General features: G+C 39.4%; 1 protein-coding gene across 1 annotated transcript in view; it reads left to right on the top strand.

Annotated features, from left to right (window-relative positions):
- The window catches only part of adamts3 (ADAM metallopeptidase with thrombospondin type 1 motif, 3), a 122,514-nt gene extending 105,519 nt beyond the window's left edge, over positions 1-16,995 (top strand). The window contains exons 18-23 of the mRNA XM_076731739.1: positions 460-623; positions 4,439-4,595; positions 5,154-5,286; positions 11,716-11,923; positions 13,097-13,214; positions 15,308-16,995. Coding sequence (XP_076587854.1) covers positions 460-623; positions 4,439-4,595; positions 5,154-5,286; positions 11,716-11,923; positions 13,097-13,214; positions 15,308-15,792 — 1,265 coding nt within the window. The 3' untranslated portion in view covers positions 15,793-16,995. The remainder of the gene's footprint in view (positions 1-459; positions 624-4,438; positions 4,596-5,153; positions 5,287-11,715; positions 11,924-13,096; positions 13,215-15,307) is intronic.
- The last annotated feature ends 4,108 nt before the right edge of the window (positions 16,996-21,103 follow it).

Raw genomic sequence — 21,103 nt, 5'->3', positions numbered from 1 at the left:
CATGTTTGCTTTTGAGTTAACCTGTGGGAGATCAAATGAAACACAGCTGACTCTTTAGTCCTGAAAGACCTTAGCAGTTCCTTGGCTGTCACTCAGCATAATGCAGGCGTAAGTGTGAGACTTGAGAACCAGAGAAAATGATCTGTAGCAGAAGCATGTGGGTTGTTACAGCAGCTCATTTTGCCCGATGCGATGCAAGCAGCTGACAGACATTCTATCTTCAGTCCAGCCTCTCACCTCTGTCAAGTTTCATTAGTTTGGCAGCTTGTTTTGTATGAATTAGAAAATGAATCAGACATCATAAAGTTCACGCATAAGTGCCAGGGGTTAGAAAGATTCTGTGAGTTTCTCTTTGAGAGCTTTTTTTTTTTTTCCAGTGAATAATTCAGAACTTTTGTAAATGATAACACAAAGTTATTTCAACTTTGTCAGAAGCTCATAACAAATTACTGATTACAGCAATCAAGAACCAGGCAACGGGGCACTACATCCTCAATGGGAAGGGAGAGGAGGTCAAGTCAAGAAGCTTCATTGACTTGGGCGTGGAGTGGCACTACATCATCGAGGAGGACGTGGAGACGCTGCACACTGACGGACCTCTGCATGACCCTGTAGTGGTTCTGGTAAAAACACATACTTTTCTATCAAAGCTTATTTTTGAATGAATCTAACAGGCTATGTGCTTGACAGTGAGCACTGTATAAAAGAATCACATTAGCCATCCAGTTCAAGCCCACCCACCCCCCAATACCCATTCTTTTCATTAATTTTCTACCTCTATCTCTTAGATTTTACCGAATAAAAATCATGAATAAACCAATGAAGCAGTTTTAGTAGAAGATTCCTTTTAGTAGAAGAACAGGCACAGATGGTTAAGATATTGAAAATATTGAAATAAAACTTGCCAACATCATTTAAAAAGCTCTTTTCCTTTTATTTGAGATGCTTTCAAGTATAAAAACAAGAACAGATGGTTGAAGATATTGAAATAAACATAAGACAATGGCAAGAGATGAGAATGTGGGTCAATCAGGACTTTAAAATAGGATCTTGAACTTCCATGTTTAAGATCTAAAACTGAAGGGGCCAGGCAAGGAAAATGACAAGGCTCTACCAGAGGATGTCAGGCAGCAATCAGACTCATACACGGTTTGAGAAATCATAGCTATATGAGTATATATAAGTATATATGATATATAAATAGGAGTCTGAGCATTCAGTGTTCTTGAAACCAGTAACCTGTAAAATCTTTAAATGGAATCCAAAAGTGACAACCAGGCAACCACTGAAGTGCAGCAAGGATTTGGAGTAATATGGTGAATTCTCTTGGAGCGTGTTAGCAGTCAGGCTGCAGCTCTCTGAACTTGAGAAGTATTTCTCCTGCTGAGACCTGAGTGAATTACTGTAAGCTGCATTAATCAAACCTGGTAGAGATCAAAGCATGGATGACCTGCTCCAAGTCGGCTTGTGAAAGACAGCACTTGATCTCTTCCAAGTGTCTTTAAAAATGGCCGTACCACTTAAGTTACTGGAGCTTCTGACAGCAGGTCTTGAACTACGATTGCAGAACCAAGATTGTAGGTGTCAAGCCTCACATTTACCAACAGGCTGTCAAGACTAGACGTAAACTGTGGGTTATCCATTTAGCAGTAAAATGAAAAATTATGCTTGTGGATACCATTGAGGATCTTATTTGCAGAGAATAATAAGGGACCCAACAGAGATCCCTGGGGAACTCCAGAGGAGATTGGGCTACCCAGGAAGGAGACATTGATAAGTATGAACAAATTTAGTACTCCAACTGTTTACATTATTGATTCATCTGTATATTATTTCCTTGATTAATCATCAATTTGTCTGTCAATTTGTTTGTCATTCGGTGCTTGTGCACAGTCAGACATTATGAAATTGGTAGAAGAATAAAACTTGCTACATGTTTACATCAAAAATTGATGAGCTAGAAGGGAGAGTGAGGCTCATTTGCCCTGGCACTGGTCAAAAATTTAAACATCAACAGCAAAATCATTTTAAAAATCCATCAGTGATTGCAGCCAGCATTAAACAGAAAACAGTCTTTCTCTCTATATCATAACTCTTAAACCTTGGGATGGACGTGTGTCTAAATGGCAAAAAGCACTTACATAGATAGATGAAGCCATGATTGTTGCATATTCAGTGTATGAAAAAGGCTGTGCTGTCCTTCATTCATCCAGGAATGTGGAAAACTTAACTGAACTGGAGCTCATGTCCAGAAGAGCCAGATTTTCAGATAGAGAGCAATTAAAGCACTTATTTTTAACAGGATTCAAACTGTACACGGAGTAAAATTCCTCATAAAACAATTGCCAGCAACAGACAGAAAAAACAGAAAAGTTAGAATTAAATATTAAAATTACCCAGTGGAAATTATTACGAATCATCTGCCAACATGATGTAGAATAAGAACTAATCTGGTTTTCCTCTCAATGATGAAGAAGAGTTTTAATGGGATTATTAATTTACTTTGGTTTCTGTTTTGTGATCTTGCATTTCTGTGTCTCTGGGCTTTAACTCATGCTTTTTCTCCTCTTATTACTCTTATTGTTTTTTCCCACGGGGATGCCAGCTCTAATTACTTATGTCACAACAATAGGATTTTCTAAATTGCCATTCATGTGAGAGCTGAAGTTGAAGTCTGAAGGGTAATAATTATATGGACATTTTGTTTCAAACACAGTGAGGTCTGACAGAAGTGCATTTTCAGTTTTCATCAAGAGCACTTTCTGAAAAGCAATTTGATTAGAGGAGGAGTTCTGAAAAATGAAGGTGCAGTCAGAATACAGGCTTTTTAATGTGAGTTTTTGTGCCACTTTGGTGAATCATTCAGATAATTATTCATTCTTACATTGGTAGCAAGTGAAAAATAATAATACTTTGATGTTGCAAATGTAGCTGTAATGTCCAGTTGTGTGAGATCTTCAGAGATGCAAACACTGTATCATTCTGGGTAGATCTGTGGCACAGTTACATACAGCGTGCTGTGGTCCGTGCTCTATTTTCGAGAGACTAGATTGCGTATTTTGACACCAGATGTAGCTTTTTACATATATATGATACTTTAAATTAAAAAAAAATGAAAACAATCTCAGGAGATTCTAAGCAACTGCTTTCATCTCATCAATATGCATCTAAATCTGCCTCTGCACAGACTGTGGAACTGAACTGTCATGAATTAGGAGAATATGGATTCACATTCACAGTGCAGTGACATTCTGTCTGGCTGATAATTGGTCAACTGAACATGCTGTTGTTCTTCTCCATCCACTGAACCCAGTCAGTACAGAGAGCCACAGTCACCTGAAGGCACGTTCACTAAGAAATGCTGGCAGCTCTCAAAAAGTCGCTAGATTTGTCAGAAAGTTGCCAAAGGGGTCTAAAAAGTCATCATATGTAGTGAGAAAATTGTTAAATTGGCAACATTGTGTCTCACCCATAATGGCCCAATGGCTTGGAAACTACAGGACAACTGTGCTTAGCCTTCTGTGTCTCTCATCAGCCTGTCAGTCAATGGACACTGACACGTCCCTCCAGCAGCAGAGACAAAAAGGAGAATTTTTGATAGAGAGCAAGATTTTTTTTCCCCTCTTCCTTTTAAGATGGAAAACATTAACAATGATTGAAAATGACTCTGATGTTATTTTTGAATACAAAACGGGATAACTAAATGTTCAGAATATTCCCTGTGCTGGTTTGGATCTCACTTCACAGCCACTGGCCATTTAACCATTTGATTATATCTTATATACAATGATATAAAATGTATCATGTACACCATGAAAGAGTGCCTTGATTTGATAGTAGATGAAGGAGTTTCATACAAATGTAATGGCATCTTGATAATTCCACATGCTGTTGTCTAAGAAAATGTGCAATATTCATATTTTTTCTGTCTAAATTGATTGCTACATATTGAAGTTCATCAGTGTCTGTGTTAATCTCTCTGTCACACACCAACACTTGTTTTCTAGTTTCTCCATTTCTGTAAGCCTGCAGAGTATTTTATTCTGCCAACTATTTTTATTTGGAATTAAACTCTCAAATCCGCTTTGCAACAGCCCTCTAAAGTATACCTGATCCATAGAAAAGCTCAGAAACAGCAGCTGAGATTTCTGTAAACCATGCCTTAGTGGGTTCAGTCTTATCTTGTGCACAGACTCCCCTGTAATATCTGACAATTTACTTGTCCAATTTCCCTCCAGTATTAACACTACGCTATAGTTGTCTCTGGACCTTGAGTGAAGCTTATGGAAAATACTTGAGTAATTTATCTTCTGTGTGTTCCAATTAGACATTATCCATTTATTTGCATTCATTTCCACTTCATTTTAATGCAAATGTGCTTCACAGAGGACCATACTGTAAGCGTAATGTGTTTTGTTTTTCTTCCCTTGGCTTGCAGATTATACCCAAGGACAATGAAACACGGTCCACTCTAATGTACAAGTACATCATCCATGAAGATTCAGTGCCTGTCAACAACAACAATGTCATTCAAGAGGACACGTATGAGTGGGCTCTGAAGAGCTGGTCTCCGTGTTCCAAACCTTGTGCCGGAGGTAAAGGATAAATTAGCATCCAATTAGAGAAGAATGGGAAGGAATCATTTCTTTCTACTTTTTCCAAATATGTCTGTCTGAATATTATACTCACTGCTTCTGTTGTGCAAAGGCAGCCTTCAGTCTCACATTAGTGCCCATTGACCTGAATTAGGGCACGGCTGTATTTTAATGTTGTGCCACATAATAATTTTATTTAAGGCTAAAGTAAAGGAACAAACACAGATCTTTACATAGAAACTAGAAACAAGATTGGCCTTGCTCTGCAAGATGGACATGATACATCTGGTCTACGTCTAGCTATTTTTAGGCACAACTAATCCCCCTGCCCATAGTTGGCTATAGGCCTCACACATGTCCAATAGACACCTCGAACATAAACAAAAATTAATAGAAGTCTAAAATCTGAGCAAGCATTCAGTGCAGGCTTTCAATACTTGACACATTTTGATAAGATTTGATTATCAAGATGTGAGCCTTGATCTGGTTGCTTTACATTTCTGTCTTTTTAATGAATTACAGAAAGATTTCACACCAAAAAAAAACCATAATTCACAGGTTTTCAGTATACCAAGTATGGATGTCGCAAGAAAGGAGACACCAAGATGGTCCATCGAGGCTACTGCGACGCCAGCAAGAAGCCAAAACCCATCCGCAGAATGTGTAACCTTCAGGACTGCACACAACCTCAGTGAGTACAGACTTCCCAACTTCCCTCACAGGAAAATATATTGAACAAATGTTGATTAGATTCAACCTGGGGCTCAGATAAAGATAAAATCTTAAAGTGGCTTCTTTTACTATGAGTTGAATTCGAATGTGCTTCTCCTTAACTGTAGTGTCTGTGGAAGAGTGGAAATGATGGAGAGGAAAAATGTACTTAAAACCCCAAAATCTATGCTGATCCATCAATATTTGAACCATATTTAATTGTGTGTTTTCACACACGTAGAAGCAAAAAGATTTCTTGTCCTGGGTTTCTTTGTACTGCACAGATCTATCAGTCCTGTGGATGACTCCTGAAGAGTCAGCCAGGATGGATATTGGATCTATTGCCATAATAATGCATCATGATGCAGTACATTTTCAATTGAGAAACTATGAATGGATACAATAAACAATACATTAAATACAACAGTAATCTGTATTTATACTTGTGTCATGTTTGTTTTACTGCTTCTTTAAGTCTATGAGGGGCTCAAGAAAAGTTCGTAAAGTTCTACAAGGCTTACACCGGGATGATTTTACAGATTAGTTGTGACTTTCCTGTACCAAGTGCCTGGACAAGTCTACTTTTCATCAATACGTCTGTTCACTGTGACTTGTTCAGAGAGCGGTGAATTTTGTCGCAAGCGATCCATCAGAGCGGGCTGTTTTAAGTTCGACCAAATGGTGACAGCTGGATTGGAGTCAAGTGAAAAATGGCCTTTCTGGATGACAGCACACGCAAGGTGTGTGTAGCTGCTCCACTCATAATGGTAGCAGGGGTGTGAAAGCAGAAAAGACATTCCTTCTGAAGCTGATGTGTTGGCTGAGGTGATGGAGTCTAAGAGCAGGGTCATGACGCAAAAGGCCTGCAGGTGAAAGCAATGCTTTGAAAGAGAGGGATGCGTAAGCTGATTAGTGGTGCAAGCTCTAAAACACCAAGAGGAGAGGGAAGTGTCACGGCAGCTACTCCACCCAAAATCACCCATTCAAATCTCACAGCTGCACGAGGCGGCCTGAGATGATGCAACATAACATAGCAAGGACCTCACACAGTAAGCTAATGTTTACCCGCCGGCTGTTTAGTTCAACTTCAAACCAAAGGCACAAGAGACGGAGGAGAGATCTGAAGCTGCTGTGGTCTGACACTGGATGAAACATTCACTCTGCTGTTTAGGAAACTGTTAGTATTTCTCTTTGATTGACTTCTCTTTGGGATGGAGATTTGACCACAGCTCACTGCAGACCTCCGTTTGAACAGAATAAAGTGAATATCTCAGGAGTCAGACTCTATTCGTGTTTCAGCCCTGTTTTTACACAGTTACTTTAGGAAAGTTTTATAGAAAAATGATGCTGCAAAGTAACAACTTTTTTTTTCGTGCAGGAACTGTTGAAAAATTGTTAGATATACAAAGTAAAAACTACTTTTTGGTGCAGATCTAAGAATTTTGAAGACCCTTGTCATATTGTCTTATGGACTACTCAAGTAACTTGAATGAGAAAAAAAGCCAATTGTCAATTACTATGTGCAGATCAAGATCACATCAAGACAACAATCTAAGCAGTTTGTGTTATTGAAATACAATGAAAGATGTAAAGGATAATGCTGCCTTGGTGCAGGTACCGTATGTGCTTTCTGAGGGCTTTCTCATTTTTTTCCTACTTTTTCTTTGACTGACTTTGACAGACTTTGTAATTTGGTGTCTGAGTTGGTCAGTGTGAGGAGACATGCTTTTGAAAAGAAAGGTGAATTCCCTCAATAGCTGGCCTGCTTTTTTTCATCATTGCTTCACTCCCTACCTTGATTCATGACTTGACTTGTCTTCCTTCCTCTAGTTCAGGAAAAGACTCAGACTTCAGGCAAACTTAGGAAGGCTCGGGCAGAGGAGATAAGAAATGTCAAGGTGGAAATTTGGGACGGCATGCCTGAAAAAGATAAGAGTACAGCAGAGGGTGTAGAGCATTATATAATATTAAATCATATCTGTCTTAGAGGATGTTGTACCTTAATCAATATGACAACCTGCCACTTCCTGTTCACAGATATTAATGCAGGCAGTAAAGTAGACAGCTGGATGTGCTCCAACACACAGCAAATGTGTGACCCATGTGTGTAAAATGGTTTTAATTACTGTGCATTAAAAGCTTGTCATGGTAATTCAAATGAATCAAACACTCACTCTGTAACTTTTATTTACTTCCAATCCCAAGCCTCTCAATGTTTATGTGTACACTGTCATTCATGTCACCACCCTGGAAAGTCCAATTTCATACAACCTGAGTCTTCATTCATGGTTTGGGCCATCATTTGTTGGTAATCCTTAAGTTGATTAATGAAATGTGGAAACACGGCAAGTTTGACAAAACAAAACACACCTGCAGTATTTGTATATATTTTCTTTTGATTTGCCTCGAAAGAAGGTGTTTCAGATAATCTGAATAGCCTGTTAGCTTGTTTAAAAGAGGTCTGAATGTCTGACTGCCTGTGTTTTTTGTCCTGTCACAAGTCATTTTATGAGAGTCAAGGTAGGAGTCACGTACAAACGACAAAAATTTGGGTCAGCTTGTAATGAACCTATCACCTGTCAAGGAAATCAGTCTCAATTTGATGTGCTGCAGGTTTGAGATACCTTTTCCTTAGATTTCTGCCACCACTCCAATGCAATGAATGGTTTGTAGTGCTCAAATCGTCCAAAAATTGAAACTGAACAACTCAGCAGGAATTTGCCTCTCTAGAAAAAAAAGTCCCAGTTACCCTGAGATACTTTGTGCCTGGCAACCATCTTTAATGGGAAGTATTTTCTTTTAAAGGTAGACAATGTGAAAAACAAGCAATTTATCACAACCTTCAGTGACTGAAACTGTAAAACCTCCACAAATAGATACATATATATGTATCTGATGTTTAAAACCAGAACCAGAGAATTAGAAGGCCATCTGAAAGATAGAGATTGCTCAGAGGTTTGGTGGAAACCGATTACCTTGGAGTGTGACAGCTTTACAGATTCAGAGCTCGATCGCTCAGTTTGCAGACTGACCAGAGGCCTGTCATCACTCAGTGAGATTACTAGGTCAAAAGACACTACATTGCAAGGGCGCCATCATGGGCTTTGCACCGTCCAAGAAGATTGTGATTGGTTTGTAGATATACAAACAAGACAGCCAGTGTTTTTCTGGGCATAGCCAGACCTTCCTCCAGAGCTGCCTGTGGAGGTAGGTCTGGCTATGCAAGGCTAGTAGAACTGCGACAATTAGTCAATCAATAAATCAGTCGTCAGAAAATCAATTGGGGACTATTTAAATAATTGTTTTGTTGTTTAAGAAATTTTGAAAGAAATTTTAGGTTTGCAAATGTGGAAATTTGACAAGTTTCTCTGTTTTTTATCCTTGTATATGGAATATCTTTGGTTTTTAGACTGCTGTTAAGGCAGAATAAGACATATAATGACATCAAACTGGGCTCTGGGATACTTTGATGATCATGTTAGTGACCACTAATTAATTAATTAATTAAGCAATTAATTGGTTAATCAAAAAATAATCAGTAGATTAATCAATTGTTACAGCCGTTCTGTTCAGCACAGACATGAAAATGAGGTATAGACCTACATGTGTTTGGATGGAATACCCTGCCCCATAATGTAGGTTAATTAGTAAATGTAATGTGATTCACTCTCAGAGTTAGACAAGGGGATTAGGCATCTCAACAGCATTTATTTGACAGAAAACCCAAAGTATACATAAGTAGACACACATACTGACGCAGCAGAGGGAGCTTTCCTGTAACAACAAAACTAGCCAAGCTTGTGCTGCTATACGAGGTTCCATAAAATGCAACGTCAGAACACTTTCACACATCCAACCTACTACTGCTTATTAAAAATTGGCTTCAAATGAAGAGAGATGTTAGCCATAGAACATGCCAAAGCCAAAGTCAAGAGAAAAACCAGCAAAATAAATTTTGAAGAAACATGAACATGGCAAAACTTGAGCTTCAGCTGTGAAGGGAGTCCTGCTTTGCACTGGCCGTCTTTGAGAGACCAGTCCAAAGTAAAATGGTTTGCACACACAGAAGAATTTGTAATTGTTGCTGTGGGGACATCTGCATCAATTTAATCCACTGGGTTTTTCCTCGGATGGTGGAATATGTGTTATGGGGGAAAATAGTACAACTCCAGTGCTATTAGTGTGTGCGTAGACCTCTATCTGTATATTATTGCAGCCACAGTAAAACACATGTTTTTTAATAAGCTGAAATATTTATCATGGTTATGACAGTACTGCGAAATCAATGTTGTGGCTGAATATGACAGCAGTGATAAAACCAGCATACCGCCCACCCCCGCTTGGCAGTGACACATTGATAGTCTTATGTCAGTCCTGCAAAACTCATCTGCATTTGTGTTTGTGTTGGATTTTAAAGCTGAAGAGTTAGAGGCCAAAGAGAGGCGCTGTTTTTTCTTTTGGAGTGAAGATGTTTCTCACTAAGATTGATTTACTGAGCTCTTGTCACCACTGCTGGCTATAAACTGTGTTTGGATCTCATTAACTCTAAATTAAGCATTTATTTGACCTCTGGAGTGTTTTTTCGGTTACTTTGATTGATTCCTGCAGTAGAGAACAACTGCATTCAACAAAGAAACACACTGAGATGCTTGTAAATGTATCTGTCTCAGTTGTTTTATGTATTTTTTATGTCAATTTGGTAAGTACATGTGACAGAACCTCAGAAGTCCCTACTGATGATGCTTTCTTTGCCATCCCAGTGCCCAGCTGCATGGTTCTGGAAATGTCTGTTGGTCAGTCAGTCAGCACTTTTGTAAAGACTACAATATCTCAACAACTATGAGATGAATTCACTTTCTTTTTTTTCAGCTGTGAGTAGCTCCTCAAGCTTTTGTGCATTGCACTGTGGGACAGTAGTGTCCATCACACTCAGGAATGAAGTGGTTTTTAGTATGCACAGTGACCTTTTAGCCATGCTAGCAGCAGTTGATCAGTCCACCACTTTGGTCCAAACTGAAATATCTCCTCATCTATTTGATGGATAGCCATGAAATTTCATACAGAGCATCCATACTCCCAGAGGATGAATCCTAATGACTTTGGCGATCCCCTGACTTTTCCTCCAGTACCACCATTGGGGTTAGCACAAGGTTTTGTGTAAAATGTCCCAGCAGCTATTGGATGGATTGCCATGAAATTTGAAACACACATTAATGTTACAATCCTCTGGATGGATTGTAATAATCTTGGTGGAGGTCAACAATTCAGTGTGTCTAATACTTTGGTTTATGACCAAATACCTGCAAAACTAATGACGTTCCCATCTGCCTCTGCTGTTTTTAATGCTAATTAGCAAGTGTAAGTATGCTATGATACTAAACTATGATGGTGGTCATGGGAAACATTTTATCTGCGTAATATCAGCATGTTAACATCATCAGTGTGAGCATGTTAGCATGCTGATGTTGCTGCAGACTCTTAGTCTTGTTTATCTTTTGCTCACAAAATTAAAGGACTTTGGGGACTCCATAGAAAGGTATGAGCATGCATACGACATTGTTGGATGTGCTACGTATATAACTACTCTCATACCTACATGATTAAAAGCGTATCCCATAGAGACAATCTAATCAGAATATAGTTTTGATGCAATGTTTCACATGGCTATGAAAGAAAAGTGTGAGAAATGGCAGCATTCCTCAGCAAATGTAATTTCCAGTGTAGATTTTCAACAATCGCCTCTCTCAGAAAGCATTTGCAAAGGCTTCTAAGAAAACAGCCTTTTGTTGTCATCATCTTGTTATCTTCTTCTCTCCTTTATTGTTACTTTTTATAGTGCATTATCACCAAGAACCATTACTCCCACCATCCACTGCACTTTTAAATGTATATGGTAAATGGACCGGATTCATATAGCACTCTTCTAGTCTGACAACCACAGCACCAGTCTGCAATGAGCATCCATTCACACACACACTCACACCCTGATGGCACAGCATCGGGAACACATTAAGGTTCACAATCTTGCCAAGGATAAAAACGAGGACATGTAGACAGCCAGGGATCGAACCACCAACATTCTGATAAGTGGATGAGCCACAGCCTCCCCCATCATCTCATCACCTGATGCATGTGTTTGTGATGTGCATATGCACCCTTGTGCATGCTGATAAAATGCAAAATAAACACAATAAAAAATGTTGCTCCATAGCATCACCAGTGGTCAAAAACAGCAGGTATCAGGAGTGATAAAGCATTTTTTTCTGCCAGATAAATTTCAAACATTTGTAAAAGAAGAACTCAGTGCTTCTGCCACACCGTTGTTCTTAAGCATGTACCTTTTTGTTATGACATAATCAACCTTACCTGCTGTATATCCTCAGTAATTTCCTCATTCTGATTTGTCCAGATGGATCTCAGAGGAATGGGAGCATTGTACCAAAACATGTGGCAGCCTGGGCTTTCAGATCCGGACCGTTCGCTGCGTGCAGTTCCTCCACGATGGCACCAACCGCTCTGTCCACAGCAAGTACTGCAGTGGGGAGAAGCCAGAGAGCCGCAGGCCCTGTAACAGAGTCCCATGTCCTGCATTGTGGAGGACCGGAGCGTGGTCAGAGGTTCAGTACTCACATGATCTATTTGAAATAAGCTGAAAAAGAGATTTACTTTTTAACTCTGTTTATCTGTTGTCTGAGTGGGCATGATTTAGCCACAGACACATCTGATTGATTTCATTCTTAATGTCATCCTGTTTGTGTCAACTTGCTCCCTACCAGCTCATCATTTTAATATAGCTTTGGGTCGATACAGCAGCAGCTTTAATATGTCTGCTATGAGTTCTAACTTGACGTGGTCATGTACAGTTGTATGGAAATAAAACATTTGATGTTTAATTTAGAGCAGTGTCACATCTCATCTGAGAACACGGCTGTTGTAGTTCCCCCATCCAAATGAGACCTTTGAAACCATCAAAAAGCCATTTAACCAGACATCCAGCTGGGTGGTGGAGAGCAGATAAGCCAATACGATGCAATTCTTCATGTCAGCAGTTAATTTATGTGAGCTGTGTTCAAATTTTTGATAGCATCTAACTCCATGTTGGAATAAAGCTCTTCATATGCATGCACAGTGTATCTTGAGCATGCAGTGATAGTAATAGTGTAGTCGTAGAATAAGTACTTTCATTTATTCTGTTAAATTATTGTATTATTGTATAGCATATGTATTTCTATATATATAAAGTACCCTGTGCAGACTCGCGATCATACATCAACATAAACGCAATTAAAACAAATTAAAAAAACAACCACTTAACCGTGAAGTCTACTGCTTATGGTTGAAGCATAAAAACGTAGGGAAAATTACCAAATAAACACAACTCAAGCAAGTCAACCAAGCTCAACAGGCAAAACACCAACCAGTGGGGGTTGGAGACGCGTGGAGGAAGGAACAAATACGGTTCAAATACGCAATGTCACGGATACACGCCGTGGAACCATCTTTCAGTCACAACAGGTGTCAGCAGGAGACCTAAGAGACCTTTTTGCTGCTTCGGGTTCATCCATCCAATGATCATCCCCAGAAATAGCTTGAGTGTTTTACAAGGTACAAAATGCTCTCATAGAGAGATCCAGTCTAAAAAGGGATAAAGAAAATGATAACCAGTGGAGATTTGTCCCACCCAGTTATCCTGACATTTACTGTTGTCTCTGCGACCTGCTTTCAGCTCTGCCCTCCAAAAACTGGTTGTTTTGCCATATGAGTGAGTCGCTGATTGTGCTCTTCCACAGTGCTCTGTGACCTGTGGAGAGGGGATGGAGAGACGTCTGGTCACTTGCCGGATAGGAGATCAGTGTAATGGAGAAAAACCTGAAACTGTGAGACCGTGCAGACCAGGACCCTGCCATGGTAAGAACTGAAGGAACTCTTCAATTAATATTCCAACAGCACAGATTCTATTCAATACTCAATTCAGTTATTCAGAATAAAAGCCATTTGCATCAACAGGTCTTCCAAAATAAACAAAGAAAACACAAAATACAACATTTGTCATTTCCTTCCAAAAGCCATTTGTGTTGGTTTCACCTCTTTAAGTACAAATCATGCATTGTTCTAACCTTCCAGGCAGCCTTTTTTTTCCATTCATTTCTGTATGGTATCGAAATCAATTGGCAGACCTTGAAACTTGTTGAACTTGAGTTGTGTAATACATCACACTGAACATAAAGTCTGCATTAAAGTTGGATACATTGTTGGAGCAGTTCATGTGTTGATTCTCTCACAAATCACTTAGGTTTCAAGAGTCTGCCAATTACTTTAATGATCTACAGATATGAATGGATAACAGCTGCTGCTTCCTGGAAAGAAGGAAAAATTCAGTCAAACTTTTAGAAAACTGCAGCATAGTTTGCAGAAGGGTCATCGGCATAGTACCCATTACATTATTTCTAGTGAATGCCCAGGAACATGCAAAGTCTCTCCAGTCATTATCATCACTAAAGCGTGACTATGTAACACCTGAGAAAAAGAATTTATATCTTCCTCTTACAGCTGAGAAGCTGAAGTTTCCACAGAAGCTAATATCAGGTAATTTCATAAAATGTTCCATTGTAACTGACATTTCTGAGTCAATTGGTGACCTTATGGCCCATGACGCTAGGTTTTAGTATATCAGAGGTGAACATTTATGCCAGTTTCTTTTGTGAACACTTTCAATAAAACACAATTGCCAACTTGATGTTTTCAGCCAAGGTACAGAGATGCACCAGAGTGAAGATTGTAAAGGACACACATTCCATTGTTTGCATAAAAGACATGCTGTATGTCTTAAGATTGAACTACAGTATGTGTGGCAGCTGAAGAATATCAACTTAAAAAGTTCTCAAGTGCTGTAAAGTCAAACTGGCATTGTGAATATGCAGATAATAATGATTAAACCACATAATATACATGCTTGTTGTGGATATTTACTCATTTCATTGCATATACTGATGAAATGAATTCAGGTCAAAACCCTTATTCACAACCTGTAGTACATTTATACAACGATGAGAAAGATAAAGAGAGGCAGTATTTTGTGAAAAATAAAATGTGGTTGAAGCTCAGGAAGATGTCCCAATATTTTTTACTTTCAAGGCAGGTCCAGATTGGTTTGGGTTGAGAAAGGTCCATTCAGTGGCATTATTGCAGTTGAGAAATCACTGATGTCTCCCAATGTCAAGTACTCATACTCAAACGAGATTTGAGGACAAATACAGTATGTTGAATTGAATTGATTTTTTCAAAGAACTGTGTATTACATTGATACAGTTGCACGCTAAATAAAATAAGCATTTCTCAGTGTGTGCGAAACAAATCAAAGTACATACTCAAAACTAGTCCCTGTGTGTCGCTCATGTATTATCTTTACATATGAGTCATGATCAGAACCCTCAAAAACTTCTTCTAACAATCTGGATGACAAATATTTCTGTCCACTGCACAGTCAAAAAGATTTTAGCCATTGGCCACCATCTATGTGAGAACTGGAATATCAACTTCCTGGTGAAACGTTTCTGTGTTGTGCAGCCGACAGAATTGTTTTTCATCCACGTGGTGAGAAGAGTCTCTGAGGATTCTTGAAATACCCTCAGAACAGCAGTAAGTGTGAACAACCTTTGTCACAGCAAGTATTTAACCTTCAGAGAAACAGATGCTGATGAATATTACTTGTATACAATGCCAATGCTAATACATAAGAGGGACAGACTGCAGATCCTCAAAGCCTGATTGAAGCTAGCGCAGACAGTAGCATGGATCTGGGATCAAGGCATTGTTCTGTTGAATGTGCTGTGGCTGAAACGTTGGACAGGTTTTGTGGCATAAAAACAAAAATGCCTCAGTGCTGTGTATTGCATCCACTTCACTCAGCTTTTTGATCTCTCTCTGATGCCACCTCTCACCACTTTTCAGCACAGCGCGCGCACACACTGACCTCACACTACATGCTCTTTGACTTTCAGATGAGCCATGTAACGGAGACAAATCCATCTTCTGCCAGATGGAGGTCCTGGCGCGATACTGCTCTATTCCAGGCTACAACAAACTGTGCTGTGACTCCTGCAGCAAGCGCAGTGGAGCTCTGTCTCTGTTTGCAGAGGCAGCTGAGACGGAGGAGCATGTCCGCTTCGGATCAGCCTCCCAGTTACTGGAGACATTAACTGCCTCTGTTGTGGCCAACGGCACTCGCAGTGCTAAACAAGGCTCAGGCAAAGGATCTGCCACAACAGGCCGTGCTGCGAAACACGTCACCACCCCTGCTCCACTTAAGAAAATCCCATCGAAGATAACAACAGCACCAAGGCGGGTTCCACGGCACATCGGCCTCACTGGCAGCAAGCTGCCTCCTATGGGTACACCCCCCCTGGCAGATCCCACTAAGAGTCAAAGGTCGAGCAGCTTGACAGATAGTCAGTGGCCTCGAGAATATTCTGTGGTGGAGAGATGAAAGTGACGCCCTTCCCCTTCAGGACTCTTTATGTACAGTAGATAATCCACCTCCACCCCGAGTCTTCTCAAGCCAAAAACACCACAGAATGAGAAACAGAGAGAAAGAAAGAAAAGTGCTGGTTCACTTTGCTGTTGAGAATTTCCCTTCCCTTTTGCCCCTGATATTGACTTTCGTACTTAACATTGAGTGGAGAAAATAATACAATCATTTCAAGGCAAAGGGGCACGTGGTCCGAAGGGAATTTTCCTCCGTGTCACATGAAAAGCTTCATGAAACGCAGCTGCCGTAGTTCATAGTGAATCATTTTAGGGATATAGAATAGCCAAAGGACATATTAGAACCAACTATTTTGCTACACTGGCTCCAAACTTCAAACATCTCAGTTGATATGACAAAGAAACAGTTGATCAGTCCAACCAAACTCATGACTTTTTGACCCAGTGAGTTGTGAATCTTCACCTCTGAGGTGGCAGAGCAGGAAATTGTCCCTCTGATTGGGCTTTTCTCTGGTCTTGTCATTTAATGAATCAGACCCATGTTGTCTGCAGAGTTTTGTAGCAGGGCCTCCAGCAAATGCTCAGCAAAAGGCGACAGATATAATGTCAGTAGGTGCGACCATTGCAGCTGATTCATGCAGATTGATCATCTGATACAGCTGAAAATCCCCTTTTACTTGAACGTTATAAACTGCCATTTTCTTGCCAAAAACAGTGTGAAACTTGACTCATACAGAATACAACTGTCCCAGCACTTGAGCAGTCAGTGCATATACAGTATCTATATGGCCACATATGGGACGTGGCCAGAGATAAACCAGTGAAAACCATTAGGAAAATGGTTTTAGTTGTATAGATTTTTCGTATCCAGCTGTGTCTGTTTAGTGGCACTCTACAGTTTATATGGAAATGGGTATTTATAAAGGTTCCTGTAAATACTGTACATGAACATATCAGTATTATTTTAATAAGCTGAGGATACTTTCAAACACCCTTTTAATCAATCAGAAAAACAAACATTATTCCTAATGTTTACCTTTTCAGCAGCAGCATTAAATGGACATTCTCTTAATGCTGGTGCAAGGTTTTCTGGGGAATGTTTTAGACGAATAGTTGAACATTTTGAGAAATACGCTTATATGCTTTCTTGCCAAGAGTAAAGAAGCAGTTAGCTTAGCTTAGCATAAAGACTGGGAGCACTAATCCACTGATTCATGTGTTATGTTTCACTTGTTTAATCCATACGGAACAGAGGTGTACAAACAACATAAACAGATTTTGGTACCTTTGGATGGAGCCAGGCTAGCTTAAGTTTCTCCCAGCTTCTAGTTGCTGCGCTAAGCTAAGCTAGCTGTCTCCTGCCCGTTAGTCTGTGTTTAATGTGCAGAAATGAAACGGTATCAATCTTCTCCTCTAACTTTTAGCCAGAAAGCAAAAAAGCACATTCCCCAAAAATGTCAAACTATTCCTTTAAGAAACATCTTAAACACGTTAATTCAGCCCAACCTTTGGCTACCATAATCCGAAGTTTGTATGGTGCTAGCCATCGACCCTTTTGACTGTTTGTAATGCCTTCCTTTTCAGAGTTTTTGCTCAGAAAGGTTGAAGATGTCAGGTCAAAGAAGGGAACGGAGTAGGGGACATACTGAACAAGTGTTCGATGTTATATACTGTATATTACATACAGTCAGCTTATGTTCAGCCTGAACAGAATAAAAAAGGACGTGAAACATGTTCTTCTGTTCTACTTTGATGTAATCATGTAACCAAACACTCAACTTGAAATGCTGTTTAGTGCTGGTTTTGCAGATCATTTGCAGATCATTTTTTCTATACTATCAATTTCAAACACTTACCTGTAAATTCAACCGGGCTCAATTATATTGGATTCTGGCCAGCTGACCGTGGCCGTTCCACAAACTGCTTGTGACTCATCCAGAGGAGCTGCAGTGTGTTTCAGCAGCAGCACAGAACAGATAATGGCAGACAGGAAGTCAGACACAGGAAGGGCATAGAGAATCCGATCAATTTTCAAAATAAAACACCCTGTGCAGACTCCCAATCATATACCAACAATGAGCACATGGCAGAGGAGGGAAGCAGCCTGAACGTTAGGCTGCCCTGCCCGGTGGAACTTCTGGGTTACAGCTTCGTCAAGCGTTTTTCGACCACTAGGGGGCAGAAAAGCTCCCAAACAACATCACAGTACCACAGTCCTGATGTGCCCATTCATCTATCAAGTCCTACTGGTTAACTTGTTAGCAAACAGTACACATCGAGCAGAAACGTAGTAAAATGAGCATCCCATTGATTCACGTTTCTGTCCACCTGATGAATGCATGTCCAATCTTCGAAGTCCTGAGGGAAATATGTGTCTCATCAGCTGCTATTCACTAGCTCCACTTTCTTCACCAGCTATTTGTTTAAATCAGCTCTCTGCTGTTTGGTGCTGGCTAACACTCAGCTCTTTGATTTTGTCTGAAGGAGTTGATGAGAGTCAAACTGATGTGCTATAAGTACGCTGTAAGTATAAGTACTGCAGAGCTGGGTGTTAATGCTCCGTGGGTTCAGCGCTGAGACCTCACTGAGTATCTCCCTTTACACAGAGTCTTTTGATCCAGTTTTAATTACATTACAACCTTTCACATTCAGTCTGAACAAGGTTTTATTAAAGATTTTGTGTTTACAAGAAAAAAAGCCTCATTGTAAGCACAAGAAGCTGGACTGAAAGGGGCAGTACTGTATGTGGAATATTTCCGTTTTACCAAAGTATTTTCTAAATGGCTTTTTTATGGTGGAAGAAAGTTCAGGAGAGAGAAAGCTATTTATTTAAAAAAAAAAAAAAAAAAAGGAAAAAAAAGAATTTCCTCACAACCACCATGCATCTGACTGCAATAGCAACAACACAGTTTTGTGTTTTCAGCAAAGAAATAGCTCGCAACTATTCACACTCACTCCTGTGTGCCAATGTATAGTACATGTATATAGCATTGAGTACATAAATATTTATTGAAAGTTAAAGGGTTCTGCTTTGTTTTTACAGCGTGTGCAGTGCCAGCTGGTCAATAAGCTGCAGCAGATAAACCATTGAAAACTGATCACGTTCACAACAACCTTTTTTTTTTTTTTTTCAGCCACATTTTCAAATTTTAAATGCAATTTCTACTTTTTAAAAAACATGATAGACTAGAAATGACATTGGTGTTTTTGCAAACAGTTAGATGTAAATATACATGCTCAATTTTGAGATGTTTTACTTGTTTTCAGAAAGCTGTCTTTTTACAGCTGTTTTGTAGAAGTTTTTAACAGAGCTGTTACATCACAGCGACATGTACTGACCAGACAAATGCTTTATTTTAATCAATAAAACATAAATAGTGTAGTACCAGTAAAGCAGTAAAGTTGTTTTTAAGCTGTGTGTAGTTGTCAGTATTGTCTAACCATTTTACATTTTCCTCCCCTTTTCTCTTCACATCCTTTACTTGCTGCCTATACAACATTGCTGCTAATGTTATACAGAGCTTGTAACGATAAATAGGATAGTTGTAGATGTTACATTGACAATCCCTGAGCCTCAGACAGATTTTACTGCATAGGAGTCTCCATGTACTGTATCAATACCCCTGTGCTATCCGTGCATTGAAGTATTATGATTGTCATGACTGTCAGTCACTCTGCTCTCTTTGCTTTTCTATGTATTTGTGTAGATTGAAGTGTACACTACTGATGCTGTTTGTCGTGATGGGGAGCACATAGCAATAAAAGATATGATTAATGAAACAGATTTGTTGCTTCATTCATTTATGCATCTGTGAAGTTCAGTGTTGCATCATATCTAAGTTAAGTTGGGTTTGATTTCTGTAGCCCGAAAACACAATTTCCTCTCAGGGCTGTGCAGAACAAGACAAGTATATCCTCAATTCAGATAATGAAAACATTTACATTTATAACATTTATAACTGAGCGTGAAAGTTCATACTTGACCAGGGGTGTATTAGTTTAAAATTGTGCACATTAATAACATTTACTCACTAAAATACATTGATGCAGGGATGCGGAGGCATTAAAAGCCACAAACAAAAGACCCAAAGCCAAACAGAGTTTTTCTTGTCTGGCATTTAGACAGTCTTAACTGTCACGCCACAGTCCCAACAGCAACGAGAATGAAGTCCTGCAAAGCACAGGCTAGTTATTTCTCCATGGTGTCTTAAACATTTGATTTAGACATAGGGTGTATATGAGCTGGATTAGATCAATGGACTTTATTTTTTCAAAATGAGCCCCCAGTTGCCCATGGAAGCTAGGCACTGTAGTGTTTAGCAAATGTTTCTCAGGAGTAAATCACAAATTTTTAGAGGACTATTTCAGCGGCGTGTCAACACACATTTGGTGCTCTAGTTTCCAACAGCAAGCTGATTCATGTGGGATCAACTTAATGTACCTTTTTCTACCTCTCCTTTTTGTTCTTGCTGTCTGTAACAGGTACATTTCCCCAGCGTGGAATCACTTAAGTTTTATCTTATCATATCTTATCTTAAGATAAACTACAGGGCCTGTGTTGATGATAATGAAGCAACAGTTCATCCAGTTTGACAGTGTGACTCACTGATGTATTTTCAATAGTTTTGGACAACAATGGAGCTCTATGGAGAACTTAGATACTTAGTGGTTTAATGGTCAGTTTATTGTTGTTTTTTGTCTTTTTATTGCATGTGCTGACAAGAAAAATAGCAGATATTGACAGTCATGTACTTTAAATAGAAAGGGGCACTGCAGGAAATGTAACTTAGCATGCCTTAATTTGTGAGTCATAGCTGTGAAGATAACCTGTCAGTCAAACTGTGTGCAGTCCTGTGATGCCTTCCTTGGATTGCATGGTTATAATGTTCAGAGAGTGTACATAAAATATTTCACCAAGTCACTACTATGTTGCCCTTTAATCGCTGTTTTGTCATATACATCTGCAATGATTAGTAGTAAAACGGTCGTCCATATGAAAATGTCATACATAATTGTTCAAGCATCATTATATATTGCCTTGAAAACTGCATGAAGTGTGAATGAGACCTGTGAAGTCTGGATTTGGACTAATGCACCCTTCTGTCTGATTCTTCTTAGCCTGGATAATTGGTTACGAGGAAAATTAATGAAAAAAATATCCTGTCATGTGTCATATTTCATGACAGCACTACAGGACTATCTGTTTTGCTGTGTGCGGCATATTATTTTCCTTCCAAGCGCTTCCTGCATCCTTGACAGTACTTTCATTTCAACGTCTTCACAGAAATGCAGCTGCATTTGAGGACAGCATG

Source organism: Chaetodon auriga, chromosome 5 (assembly GCF_051107435.1).
Source record: "Chaetodon auriga isolate fChaAug3 chromosome 5, fChaAug3.hap1, whole genome shotgun sequence".
In the NCBI taxonomy this organism is placed as follows: Eukaryota; Metazoa; Chordata; class Actinopteri; order Chaetodontiformes; family Chaetodontidae; genus Chaetodon; species Chaetodon auriga.
This window is presented reverse-complemented; position numbering and strand designations above follow the sequence as displayed.